The sequence below is a fragment of the Bos grunniens genome, chromosome 3 (genome assembly GCF_055505025.1).
Source record: "Bos grunniens cultivar Pamir isolate PY7600 chromosome 3, Bosgru_T2T1.0, whole genome shotgun sequence".
NCBI lineage: Eukaryota > Metazoa > Chordata > Mammalia > Artiodactyla > Bovidae > Bos > Bos grunniens.
Window position 1 is genome coordinate 106,445,881 of NC_141167.1, and position 15,317 is coordinate 106,461,197.

At 37.4% G+C, this 15,317-nt stretch overlaps 1 protein-coding gene across 20 annotated transcripts in view; it reads right to left on the reverse strand.

Annotated features, from left to right (window-relative positions):
• ASH1L (ASH1 like histone lysine methyltransferase) overlaps positions 1-15,317 on the reverse strand; it is a 207,762-nt gene that overhangs the window by 99,782 nt on the left and 92,663 nt on the right. For 19 of the 20 annotated variants that reach the window (XM_086393216.1, XM_086393204.1, XM_086393214.1 and 16 more), the window contains one exon: positions 7,146-7,890. In XM_086393216.1, the coding sequence (XP_086249342.1) occupies positions 7,146-7,816 (671 nt within the window). In that variant the 5' untranslated portion in view covers positions 7,817-7,890. Of the gene's footprint in view, positions 1-7,145; positions 7,891-15,317 lie in introns of those variants that run through there. The other variant, XR_015161110.1, reaches the window with a different exon arrangement.

A 15,317-nucleotide genomic window follows, 5' to 3' on the forward strand; every position in this document is an offset into this window, starting at 1 on the left:
TTGGCTGGGCCTCTTGGGACCAAAGCAATGACACATCAGGGAATTTTCTAGATTTTCTTTTTGCCTCTCACTTAGTGCAAGGCTCAATACAATTTCCATAATATAAAGGGTAAGACAAAAGTCTGCTCTCATCACTTAAATATCAGAGTTAAAGGTCCTAGATGATGAAAATGGACAATAAAAAGAAAAACATCTAGAAGTGTGAGTCCTCCAACATTGTTCTTTTCTTTAAGATTGTTTTGGCTATTTGGACTCCCTTGAGATTCCTCATGAATTTTAGGATGGATTTTTCTATTTCACACAAAACATCATAGGGATTTTGACAGACTGCACTGAATCTGTAGATCACTTTGGGTAGCACTGATATCTTAAGTCTTTCAACCCCCAAACACAGGCTGACTTTTCTTTTTCTTGCCTAACTGCTCTGGTTAGGAATTTCAACACAATGTTGAATTGAAGTGGGCCTCCTTTCTTTGGGGGCTTCCCACATAGTTCAGTTGGTAAAGAATCCACCTGCAATGCAGGAGACCTCAGTTCAATTCCTGGGTTGAGAAGATCTGCTGGAGAAGGAATAGGCTACCCACTCCAGTATTCTTGGGCTTCCCTTGTGGCTCAGCTGGTAAAGAGGCTGCCTGCAATGCAGAACACCTGGGTTTGAGCCCTGGGTTGCAAAGATCCCCTGGAGAAGGGAAAGGCTACCCACTCCACTATTCTGGTCTGGAGAATTCCATGGACTGTATAGCCCATGTGATTGCAAAGAGCTGGACATGACTGAGTGATTTTCACTTCACTTCCTTTCCTAGTTATTGATAATAGCGGAAAAGCTCTTTTTCCACTGAAGCTGTCAGCTTTGGGTTTTTTACATACAGCTTTTATTAGGTTGAGGTAGTTTCTTTTTATTCCTAGATTTCTAAGTTTATAATCATGAACATGTTAGATTTTTGTAAAAAAATTTTCTGCATTTATTGCTATGACCATGTGATGTTTCTTCTTTACTCATTAATGTAATGAATCACATTGATTGATTTTTGAATGTTGAACAAGTTTTATATACCTGGGAGAAATCTTACTTGGTCATGAGACAGATAGACGAATTTCATATTTTATTATTTATGTTTTCCTATTCTCCTTATCAGACAGATTCATTTTTACTTCTTTCATCTTACCCTATGCTTCTTCTTCCTTCATTCAAAAATGTTATCTGCTTTCCTGCTTACATGTGTCTATGTACATTCTGCTGCTGCTGCTGCTGCTAAGTCGCTTCAGTCGTGTCCAACTCTGTTCTACCCCATAGACAGCAGCCCACCAAGCTCCGCTGTCCCTGGGATTCTCCAGGCAAGAACACTGGAGTGGGTTGCCATTGCCTTCTCCAATGCATGAAAAGTGAAAAGTGAAAGCGAAGTCGCTCAGTTGTGTCCGACTCTTTGCGACCCCATGGACTGCAGCCTACCAGGCTCCTCTGTCCATGGGATTTTCCAGGCAAGAGTACTGGAGTGGGGTGCCACTGCCTTCTCAGATATACATTCTACATATATAAATTCTTCAAGTGCCATGTTTCTCCAAGTTCTAGCTATAGACCAAATATATCAGAATCACCTTGGGGGTTTATGATGGAAATGAAAATACATACTAATAGACTTTTAAAAATTCTTATTAAGGAGTTCTAGGAGAAGGCAATGGCACCCCACTCCAGTACTCTTGCCTGGAAAATCCCATGGATGGAGGAGCCTGGTAGGCTGCAGTCCATGGGGTTGCTAAAAGTCAGACACGACTGAGCGACTTCAATTTCACTTTTCACTTTCCTGCATTGGAGAAGGAAATGGCAACCCACTCCAGTGTTCTTGCCTGGAGAATCCCAGGGACGGGGGGCCCTGGTGGCTGCCATCTATGGGGTCGCACAGAGTCAGACATGACTGAAGTGACTTAACAGCAGCAGGATGAACACCTCCTAACCTTACTGGTCCCTGATACCCCAAACTGGGCACTCTCATTACAAGAGTGTCCTTCTCATTCCACGAGGGCTTTGACAACTTAGGTTGGATTGATATTCTCTTTCCCTCATCCCATAACCCAAGTCTTCACATCATTAAGGCTCTAACATCCAGCTCAGGATCACCATGGTTTCCACATCCCAGATAGATACTTATTTAATGGCTTTAAGATTGAATTCTTCAGGAAAGAAAAGAGAAAGAAGACAGGTAAGGTATTTGAAAATATGGCTTTATGGGAATTCCCTGGCAGTCCAGTGGTTATGACTTGGCACTGAGGCTCCCTTGGTATGGTTAAGGTTTAATCCTTGATGGGGAAACTAAGATCACACAAGCTGTATGGCATGGCCAAAAAAAAAAAAAAAAAAAAAAAATGGTTTTATGATATATTTATCTACAGTAACACAATATGTTGTTTATTTTTCATGGGTTTTTTTTTTACTTTATAAAAACAGTATCAGTTAGTACATAATTTTCAGGGTCTTGTTTCACTTAAAATCTTGTTTCTAAGACTCATTTATTATCATTACATTTCAGTTATAATTCACTAATTTTTATTACCATATCATAGTCCATTGCATGAAAAACTACTATATACTGATTCCTTTTCCTGTTAACAACCAGGGATATTTCCAGTTTCTATACATTATAATAAATCTTGCTACACCTTTACAAAAAATGCATTCTGGTGATAGCTGGGTAAGAATTTTAAGTTATATAAAAGGTAATTGCTAGATTATACTGGATTGATTTGAAACACTCTTTTCATTACATATTCTGGATACCAAAACTTATAAATTATGTTATAAATTTCCTCTCCAAGTTTGTAGAAAGTATTCATACTTTAACGTGGATGATGTCCGATAAATTCTTAATTTTAATATAATCAGTATTATAAGTGTTTACCTGTATGCTTACTGCTTTTGATATCTTGTTTATGAAATCCTTTCAAACAAAGAACATCATTAAGTTTTCCTCATTCTGTATTAACTTTAAAAAGAAGGTTTACTTTTTATGCTATGTATTTATTTAACCAACTGGGAACTGATTTTTACACATGGATTAAGACAGAATCCAGGATTTCCCTGGTGGTCCAGTTGTTGAGAATCTGCCTGCCAATGCAGGGGACATGGGTTCAATCCCTGATCCAGGAAGATTCCACATGCCCCAGGACAACTTAAGTCCATGCAACACAACTACTGAGCACGAGGTCTAGAGCCCACGTGCTGCAACTACTGAAGCCTGCAGGCCCTGGAGCCTCTGCTCTGCAACGAGAAGCCAATGGAAGGAGAAACCTGCACACTGCACTAGAGTAGCTGCCGTTCATCACAACTAGAGAAAACCCATGTGCAGCAACAGCCAAACTTAAACAATTAACTAAAAAAAAGAGGCAGAATCCAATTTCATTCCCATTCTTATGCAATATAAAATTTGGGGGCACACAACATTGTCAAGCAACTATCCTCCAATAAACAAGCATAAATAATAAAAATAAAAACTTTGGGGGCACCATTTATTGAATACAGTTTTCTTTATTGATATGTAGGGTTACCTTTGTCATATGAGCAAGCTTGCATGCATGGATCTTGTTTCTCTTACCTAGTTCTATACTCAGTTCTATGCTGCTGCTGCTGCTGCTAAGTCGCTTCAGTCGTGTCCCACTCTGTGTGACCGCATAGACAGCAGCCTACCAGGCTCCCCCGTCCCTGGGATTCTCCAGGCAAGAACACTGGAGTGGGCTGCCACTTCCTTCTCCAACGCATGAAAGTGAAAACTGAAAGTGAAGTTGCTCAGTCGTGTCTGACCCTTAGCAACCCCATGGACTGCAGCCTACCAGGCTCCTCTGTCCATGGGATTTTCCAGGCAAAAGTACTGGAGTGGGGTGCCAGTCGCTAAGCTGTGTCCGACTCTTTGTGACCCCATGGATGTAGCCCACCAGGCTCCTCTGTCCATGGGATTTCCCAGTCAAGAATATTGGGCTGGGTTGCCATTTCCTTCTCCAGTGGATCTTCTCAACTCAAAGACTGAACCGGAGTTACCTGCATCTCCTGCTTTGCAGGCACATTCTTTACCACTGAGCAACCAGGGACGCCCCTGGCTGAATAAACCATAGCTTAAAATTAAGTCTTAGGGCAAATCAGGTGTTTTATTTCACTTCTAGGTATATACCCTAGAGAAATTAGTATCCTATCCAGCAGTGAACATTAGAGGAATGTTAAGAGCAATATTTTTGGATAATAGTGTCAAGCTGAAAATAACCCAACAGTAAAACAGAAAACTCTACATTTTGCATCAACATGGATAGATCTAGAGATTATCATACTCAATGAAGTAAGTCATAAAGAGAAAGAGAAATACCATGATATCATTTATACATGGAATCTAAAGTATGACACAAATGAACCTATCTACAAAATAGAAAGATTCACAGACACAGAGAACAGATTTGCAGTTGCCAAGAGGGAGAAGGGGTGGAGAAGAGAAGGATTGGGAGTCTGGGATTAGCAAATGCAAACCAGTATATACAGGACGGATAAATAACAAGGTCCTGCTGTATACCACAGGAAACTATATTCAATATCCTGTGATAAAACAATATGGAAAAGAAGATGAGAAAGAATATATATGTGTGTATGTATATATATATACACCCCCCCACATATATATGTATAACTGAGTTACTTTGCTGTGCAGCAGAAATTGATGGATCATCTATACTTTAGTAATTTAAAGAAAACTTGTATTATACACAAACAATGGATAACACATAACAACAAAAAAGAGGTAACTACAACTACGTGCAAAAACAGAGATGGTTTTATATGTTGAGCAAAAAAGGTGTGGCACAAAAGCATATATTCTATGTAATTCCATTTCAGTGAAGTTCAGGGAAGGATAAACTAAACTATCAATGTATTGTCTAGCACTGAATACTTAAATGGTATTAAAAAAAGGTATACATCAGGAGACTGATTATAGCTACTGGCAAGGAAGTGGTGTATGACTGGGCAAGAACATGGAATATTACCAATGTTCTTTCTATATATTCACCCATTCTATATCTAAAACTGAGTTTTATAATTTTCTAGGCATAAAGTTCTTACAGTTGTCATATTTTAATCTCTGATATATAGTTTAACTCCTTTTTACTTTCTAATTTTATTATTACCTTTTTCTTTCCTTATTGATCAACCTTACCACAAGTTTATATATTTTATTAATTATCATTAGTATTACTAATGTTGGTCTTCAGTGATTCTCTCTACTATAACTTAGTTTTATTTTGTTAATTTAATGTATATGTTTTATCTCTGTCCATCACATTTTGGGAATTATTCTCATTTTTCTGATTTCTGAACTGGACTCTTTGCAACCAAGCAGGAGCTTGTGAGGCTTTCCCAGGACAGATCGCTCCCTTATATCCTCTGCTTTAGTTTTCTCTAAACTTAACGTCGAAAATAGCATCTGATGCACATTTCCTGAAGTTGTTTTATAGATGGTAAAATGACCATCAGATTAAAGAAATTAACTACTACTTGATGATCCTGAATACCACAGACCTCCTGGCACCTATGGACTGATGATGTAACCTCTGACACCACCCTGTTCCCTCACCATCAACCAACCATTCAGAGATCTGTGCATGAGCTGATCATATACCTGGGATGCTCTTCCCTCACCTTGTCTTTAAAAACGTTCTCCTAAAACTCACCAGGGAGTTCAGGCTTTTTAAGCACTAGTTGTCCTAACTTCTTGCTTGGCGCCCTTATAATAAATGCTGCACACTTTCCTTCACCACAACCCGCTGTCAGTAGTTTGGCTTTACTGTGTAAAGGCAATCTAGACACCAGTTTTGTTCAATAATATCTTCATTCATCAATCTTCAGCATTCTTGAAAATAACATAAGCATTACTGGCTATAAATAACCCTCTAGGTACCCCTTCTGATACATTTCAAAGTTTCAATATGTAGCACAATATTCATTCAGTTCTAAATATTTTTAATATTTTAATTAAAAAAACTACAAAAATCTACTGGGAATATAACTTATAGAAACTACATATTATATGCAATCTTGATAAATAACTGGTAATAAATGCAGCACTAACTCATACCTTATACAAGAGTAAATTTCAACTGATTTAAGACATGTATGTAAAAAAGTAATATATAATCCTTTGAAGGAGAATAATTAAGTTATTATATATTCTTAGCATGCAGTAACATACTATATATACTAAATTACAAGATCTTCAAGATATATAAAAAGTTATCATTTACACAGAACAACAGCCTTGTATATGTACATATTTGTAAATGCATCAAGAAGAGTAAAAAAATACATAATATACTGTTAATAGTCTTATCCATGAAAAGAACAGGATTTGAGAAGAATTGAGATTATGTGAAAAGATAATTTAAATTTTTGAATCAGTATACTTCTAGTTTCACAGATTTATTTATAACTACATATTCTCTCAGGAAAAAAAATGTAAATCTCTATAAGAAAGTATTTTTTATAGATGTATGCATAGAGAACTACAAAAAACCTCTGTAAACAGTGGTCGGTGGTTAAAACTCTGCCCTTTCACTGCAGGGGACACAGGTTTGATAACACACACTGCACGGCAGGACCAAAAAACAAACCAAAATCAAATAATCTTCAGGGAAAGAATCTGATTGGATATATAACAAAAGGATTAAATGATCTTTCCAGGGGGTGATTTCTGACTTTCTGCCCTACACCTTTTGGGAAAAAGTAAAAACATAAAAAAGAAGCCATTAAAAAATAATCTACCATGCATGAAGACTTAAAAAATTTATTTGATGACAGGGATGACAAGTTTAGAGCACAGAGGAGATAAGATAGTCTGACAGTAAAAATAATTCTGCTCACATAGTTATACAACATAATCTTTCTGGGTCTTGATTTCTTCATCTGTATAGTGATGGCCTTGGCTAGATTGTTACATTCCCCCTTTCTTATTAATTATTCATAATTTTGACAACCAGAAGTATGCGAACACTTAGAACAGAACAGGTCTTACATAGTGAAAGGTTACTAGATCAACTGAACGATTCAGCTGCAAAGATATGTTACATTTGCACATAAGCTAGCTTCCTCTACACAAATGAAACATTAAATGAGGAATTACCTTTTAGCATTCTCCTCTTCTTCTTCTTCCTCTGGGAATGGCTTCTGCTTTTTCTTGGTCTGTTCTTCCAATAGCCAACTTTTCCTCTTCAATCCCTTTTTATGGTCTGGATTCAGGTTTACACTCTGAACAACAGCTTCAATAACATCTGTAACTGTATCAGGACCAAGGTGCAGTGCTGTTCCTTCTTCGCCTTCATTTAATTCTGAACCAACAAACTGGGCAGCTTGGAATGCTTGCATTGATACCACAGCCTGGAGAGGACATTTCCGAGGTCGACCTGGTCTGCGTTTAACAAAGTTATTCCCTGTCCTGGCCTGTCTTTGAAGTTTTTTGGCTTTTAAAATTTTATTGACATGGTCCAGGTTTTTCTTGGTGGCCAAGATTTTGTCATAATTGCACATTTTCCGAGCTTGGCGCTGCATAGCTTCTACTACACTTCTTTTAATATGATGGGGGGAATGGCTGCTTGGCAACTTTTCAGAAAGGAGTGAGATGCTACTACTGCAAGAGTCACTGGGGACTGCAGGCACTAGAAGGCTGTCTGGTTTTCCTAGGGTTCGCTCCTTGCTGAGGCTGTGGACTGGACTGGAGGAAGGTGGCACAGAAGCAGATGCAATCACAGCATCAATATTTTTCTCCAGGGGCTCTTGGTCCTCATGTTGTACCATTCGCTGCAGCAGACTATCCACAGAGTCATCCCCAGAAGAAACCAATCTTGGACTTCGAGAGGGAACTCCATTCACTAAATAAGACAACAAATCACACGTGATAAAAACTGAACACAACTAGTTACTCAAATAACTTTATAGAAGATAAAAGGTAAGGAATACCACCGTATTATTCACACCAAGATTGAGTATCATAATATCATATGCATTTGTCTTTCACGGGCAAGTTGTTTCCCAAATAAGGTACATTACAATAACCACAGTAAGTTCAAAGTTGGCCCATAGTCCCCTAATAATACATGGGTAAAAAAACAATTTTTACTCTGAGATGAAGAGCAGAAAGAAGAGTTTCTTTCTTTATTACTACTGTTTTTGCTGCACTGAGTCTTTGCTGCGGTGCTCGGGCATTTCACTAGTTGTGGTACACAGGTTTAGATCCCCATGGCACGTTGGATCTTAGTTCCCCGACCAGGGATTAAACCCACGTCCCCTGCATTGGAAGGTGGATTCCTAACCTCTGGACCACCAGGGAAGTCCCTAGAATTTATTTCTTTAAAAATAAAAGTTCAGTTAAGAGATTTGACAGCTAAATATTGAAGAAAGAACTGAACTTTAAATACATACGATGTTTCTATAATACAACAGTGTGTGCTCAGTTGTGTCCAAACTCTTTGTGACCCCATGGACTATATAGCCTGTCAGGCTCCTCTGTCCATGGGATCTTCCAGGCAAGAATACTGGAGTGGGTTGCCAATTACTTATTGAGAGGATGGATGTTCTTGATCCAGGGATTGAACCCAAGACTCTTGTGCCTCTTGCATTGGCAGGTGGATTCTTTACCATTAGCGCCACCTAGGCAGTTCAGTGTTTTTTCTGACAATGTTTTAAAAGGGCAAAGGAATAAAAGAAATTCTCTTCTTGGGAAAAGGTTTAAAATTACGATAGAAAACACCTTGATAAACTATTTCAGAAAGAATACAAGTTGATGGTAAGATTTGAAAACAAGTTGTCTTACCTCTAAAATAAGCTTATGGTTACCAAAGTGGGGAGGAGGAATAAATTAGGAGTTTGGGATTACCAGCTTAACCGAATCACTTTGTTGTATGTCTGAAATATACAATAAAAAGCAAAAACAAAAAACAAATGGTCTTAGATAAACCTTACCTTAGTGATCCCAACGATTTGGTGGTATTTGTTTGGTGTCTATAGCAACTTTTTAAGACTATAAATAATGTGGGACATTTTCAACTTCCTCTGGCAAGCTGTATTAGTTTTACAATGTTATAAAAATAATAGGTCACTTCCCAAGATGCCTAGTTTACTATAAGTGATCACCAGTTATACTTCTTCAAAGTTAATCAATAGATTTCTAATCTATATGACTTTAAAATGTGATATCATTTTAGTTATTCCTTTACAAATTCTAGCCACTCTAGATTACAATCTCATCAGACTACAAGAAAATTTTTCTCAAATTACCAACATCTTCCTTCAAATATATCCAATTGTCTCATTTAAATTCAGTATTTTTAAAATTTCAAACTTTTAGCTGTATTTTTTCTTTTTTAGAAAACTTTTTATTTTCTATTAGGGTACAGCCGATTAACATTGTCACAGTTTCAGCTAAACGGTAAAGGGACTCAGCCATACATATACGTGTATCCATTCTCCCCCGAACTCCCCACCCATCCACACAGCCACATAACTTTAAGCAGAGTTCCACGTGCTACACGAGCCTCCCTCGTGGCTCAAATGGTAAAGAATCTGCTTGCAATACAGGAGACCCAAGTTTGACTCCTGGATTGGGAAGATTCCCTGGAGAAAGACATGGCAACTCACTCCAGTATTCTTGCCTGGAGAATGCCATGGACAGAGAAGCCTGGCAAGCAAGTCCATGGGGTTGCAAAGAGCTGGACATGACTGAGCAACTAACACATACTACCTCACTCACTTGTTCGCTATACAGTAGGTCCTTGTTGGTCATCCATTCAAAATACAGCAGTGTGTGTCCATTTCAAACTCCCAAACTATCTCTTTCCCCAGTCATAAGCCCCCCAACCATAAGTTCTTTCTCTATGTCTGTGAGTTCTGTTAAGTTCATTTCTTACAATCATTTCTTTTAAGATTTCATATATAAGGAATGTCATATGATAATTCTCCTTCTGATTTAACGTCTCTCTGTATGACAACCTCTAGGTTCATCCATGTTGCTGCAAATGACATTATTTCATTCTCTGTAATGGTTGAGTGATATTCCATTGTATATATGTACATCTTCTTTATTGATTTCTCTGTTGGTGGACATTTAGATTGCTTCCATGTCTTGGCTACTGTAAACAGTGCTGCAAAGAACACTGGAGTGTGTGTGTCCTTTTGGACAATGTTTTTCTCTGGGTATATGACCAGAAGTGGGATTCCAGGGTCATAGTGCAGTTCTATTTTTAGTTTCTTAAGGAACCTCCATACTGTTCTCCACAGTGGCTGTACCAATTTTCATTCCCAGCAACACTGCAGGTGGGTTCCTTTCTCTCCAGACTGTCTCCAGCATTTATTGTTTATAGATTTGTTGATGATGATCATTCTGACTGCTGTAGTTTTGATTTGTATTTCTCTAATACTTAGGGATGTTGAGCACTTTTCCATGAGCTTCTTGGCCATGTGTATGTCTTCTTTAGAAAAATGTCTATTTATGTCTCTTCAAATATTTTCTTGGGTCCTTTCTCTCTTCTCCCCTTCAAGGACCCCTATAATGCAAATATTGGTGAACTTAATTTTGTCACAGAGGTCTTAGGTTATCTTCATTTCTCTTTATTCCTTTTCTTATATTCTGTTTTGTGGCACTGGTTTCTACCATTCTGTCTTCCAGGTCACTTATTTGTTCTTCTGCTTCAATTATTCTGTTACTGATTCCTTCCTATGTATTGTTCATCTCTGTTTGTTTGTTCTATAGTTCTTCTAGGTCTTTGTTAAACATTTCTCCTCCTTTTTTTCCCTCCGAGGTCCTGGATCACCTCCATTATCATTATTCTGACTTCTTTTCTGGAAGGGTTGCCTATCTTCACTTCATTAGCTGTTTTTCTAGGGTTTTATCATGGTTCTTCATCTGGGACAAAATTCTCTGTCTTTTCATTTTAACTTTCTGTAACTGTTGTTTTTGTTTTGGAGTTGCCGGATTCAGTTCTTCTTGCTTCGTCTGACTGCCCTCTATCTGGTGGATGAGACTATCTAAGAGCTTTGGGGAAGCTTCCTACTTTCAGATATATTTTAGTATCACCACTGTTTAAAATCTTGCCTCCACTGTTTTTATGATAACATACTTTGATTACCTTCCAATTACTTGTGACTGAACTAACTTTAGAGATCCTTAATCCCTAATACTTGTCATTTACCTTTTAGACCTACTTTCCCACTGGGAAAATGCTTATTCTCATAGTTTCAAAGTAATCCTCCTGATTACTTTTTTCGGTAAATGATACCATAAAGCCAACTATTCAAGATTATATGTACTGAGAACCAATCATGTGGCTGGAATCATTTGATTTACGCTCAAGACAAAATAATCTAATTTATTCTCCCCACAAGCCATAAATTTTTGTCTTATGTTAGTTTGATTTCTTGGCCCTATCTACTTTTCTTCATACTACTACAACAACTCAAGACCAAGCTAATCTTATCTCCCTGCCCTAAACTGCTTGCAGGGCTATTAAAACATGTATACAACTCCTCTAATGCTTCTCATACCAAGTGAGAGTATCTAATTCCCCTCCCATGAATATGAGCTACCCTTAGTGAGTTGTTTCTAGAAAAAAGAATTTGATGGAAATATGAATGTGGTGATTTCTAAGGTTATGCTAGAAAAGGAAACACAGCTTTCACCTGGGTTTCTCTCAGGACAGATGCCCTTGGAACCCAGCTTCCACATTGCAAGAAAGTGTAAGAATAAATCCTGGGTTCAAAATTCTGAAAATTATTTTTGTCTCCTCTTTCCTATCATCAACTGCCCAGAAATACCAAAGGTTTTTCATTCTTAAGAATAAATTTAAAACAGAGTCTTAAAATGGGTATACTGTTTGGAATTTCATTCCGGAGCCACTCACCTAGGGTTACCTCACACCTTACTTTCTAAATTAATTCCATCTTACCAAATTCTAGTCTGCCAAATCTCTGTTGTTTTTTTCCCTTAACTTTTCTTAATTTACTTTTTGGCTGTGCTGAGTCTTTGTTACTTTTCAAGGGCTTTCTCTAGTTGTGGCGAGGGGAACCTACTCTTTGTTACAGTGCTCAGCCTTCTCACTGCCATGGTTTCTCTTGTTGCAGGACACAACCTTTAGAAGCTGGGCTTCAGAAGTTGCAGCATGTGAACTCAGTACTTGTGACTTGTGGGTTCCAGAGCATGAGTCCAGTAGTTGTGGTGCATGGGTTTAGCTACCTTGTGAAATGTGGAGTCTTCCCAGATCAGGAATTGAACCTTTGTTTCCTGCATTTGCAGAGGGACTCAGGGAAATCCTACCTCTCTTTTTTTTGTTTGTTTTTGCAGTCTGCTCCATCTAGGACATTATGCTGGGCATGCTATATTTTATTTCTGGCCACACTGCATGGCATGCAGAATCATAGTTCTACAACAAGGGTGACCACACCATCATGGTTAACTGGGTCATTAAGATCTTTTTCTTTCTGACCCCATAGACTGTAGCTCACCAGGCTCCTCTGTCCATGGAATTCTCCAGGCAAGAATACTGGAGTGGCTTGCCATTCTCTTCTCCAGGGGTCTTGCCAACCTTGGGATCGAACCTGGGTCTCCTGTACTGCAGGCAGATTCGTTACCAACTGAGGTACCAGGGAAGCTCCTTTTAACTTTAGTCAATCTAATATATATGAAACAATATCTCATTAAGAATTTAATTGCATTTTTCTAATAAGTGAGCATAGTTTCACGTGTGCTTAGTCACTTAGTCGTGTCCAACTCTTTGTGACCCCATGGACTGCAGCCTGCCAGGCTCCTCTGTCCATGGGGATTCTCCAGGAAGAATACTGGAGTGGGTTGCCATTCCCTGCTCCAGGTGATCTTCCCAAACCAGGGATCAACCCAGGTCTCCCACATTGCAGGTGGATTCTTTACCATCTGAGTCACGAGCAGAGCCTTGTGGCTCATGAAGTATTTTCATGTACTTCACTGCAACTCATAAGCAGTCTTTTGAAATGATGCTATTCAAAAAATTTCCCCATTATTTTTATTGGGTACCTTCACTGGTTTGTTCTGTTTTATTTTTTTTAAAGTTTTACTGAGATATAATTGACATAGGACATATATTAGTTCCACATGTACAACAGTAATAATGATTTGATATTTGTATATACTGCAAAATGATCACCATTACCATGCATAGTTACAAATTCTTTTTACTTCTGTGTTTTTTCATTTTCTTAATGTCTTTAGAAGAGCAAAAGTTTGAAAAGTTGATGAAGCTCAATTTATCTAATTTTTTTTTTTTGCTTTAACAGTTCGTGCTTTTTATCCTACTTAAGAAATCTTTGAATATCCCAAGGTCATAAAGATTTCCTACTAAGTGTACTTCTGAAAGTTCTATAGTTTGAGAAACTACAGACAGGTATATATTCTATTTCAAGTTAAATTCTACATATGGTATAAGGTTTTTTTTTTTTTTTATTCCGTAAGTATATCCAGCAGTTCCAACACCATTTGGTACAAAAGATTATCCCTGGTCCACAAAAATACAGTATATGTGCAGAAAATCAATTTAAAAATCTATGGGAATGTCTGTTTTTCTAGTGTCTATTCTGTTGCACTGAAAGATCTATATATCCTTTCACCAAAAACAGTCTTGAGTAATTTATAGTACGTCTTTGTATCAGTCAGTAGAAGTCTTCTAATTTTGTTCTCAAGAAGAGCATACATGTTTTACTTTTTAAGATATTTTATGTATCTATATAAATTATAGAGTTTGGAACTTCATATTTTAAAAAGCCAGCTGGAATTCTGATTGAAATTCCATTAAATCTATCAATTAATTTTGACAGAAGTGACATTTTAACAATACTGATTCCTCCAAGCAAATGATTAATCTAGAATATCTGTTTAATCTTTTAACCTTTGTCAATAATGCTTCATACTTTTTATCATCTAGATCTTGTATATTTATAACTTTTAATACAATTGTAAACAGTATTTTGCTTACATTTCAATTACTAATTATTCATTGCTGGTATGCAGAAATATATTTTATGTTCAGCTTATATACCTTTCTTAAACTCATTTTCTAGGTGCAGTAGCTTTTTTCTGACAGACTTCTTAGAAATCTTCCTATGGATCAAATTATCTGTAAATATAATTTTTTTCTTCTTCCTGTCTTACCTGTATGCCTTTTATTTCTAAGAATTGGGGTTTTGGGGGGGGGCAGTTTTTAAAAATTTATTTTTAATTGGAGAATAATTGCTATACAATGTTGTATTGGTTTCTGCCACACTTCAACATGAATCAGCTATAGGTATACACATGTCCCCTCCCTCTTAAAACTCCCTCCTACCTTCCGCCACATCCCAGCTTACTAGATTGTCACAGAGTACCGGGATGAGCTCCCTACGCTATACTGCAACTCCCCATTAGCTATCTATTTTATATATGGTATTGTATATATTTCAGTGATACTCTTTTTCAATTCATCCCACTCTCTCCTTCCCCCTCTGTGTCCATAAGTATGTTCTTTATGTCTAAGTCTCTATTTCTGTCCTGCAAATAGGCTCATCAGTACCATTTTTCTAGATTCTATATATATGCATTAATAAATGATATTTATTTTTCTCTGACTTCACTGGGTATAAGAGGCTCTAGGTTCATCCCCTTACTAGAACTGACTCAAATTCATTGCTTTTTATGTCTGAGTAATATTCCATTGTATATATGTACCACATCTTTTTTATCCATTCATCTCTTGATGGGCATCTAGGTTGCTTCCATGTCCTGGCTATTGTAAACAGTGCTGAAATGGACATTGTGGGCATATCTGTCTTTTTCAATTATACATATATAACCTGTTTCAGCATATATGCTCAGTAGTGGGTCATATGTTACTTTTGTTCCTAGTTTGTAAGAAATCTCCATAATGTTCTCCATATTGTCTGTATCAATTTACATTTCTACCAACAGTGCAAGAGGGCTCCCTTTTCTCTACATCCTCTCTAGCATTTACTGTTCGTAGATTTTTTGATGATGGCCAGCCATTCTAACTGGTGTGAGGGGATACCTCATTGTAGTTCTGATTTCCATTTCTCTAATGCAAGATGTTGAGTGTTTTTTCATGTGTTTATTAGCCATCTGAATGCCTTCTTCAGAGAAATGTCTGTTTAGTAGGTCTTCTGTCCATTTTTTGATTGGGTTGATTTCATGATGTTGAGCTGCTTGTGTATTCTGGAGATTAATCCTATGTTAGTTGCTTCATTTGCAATTATTTTCTCCCATTCTTACTGCTGTCTTTTCATCTTA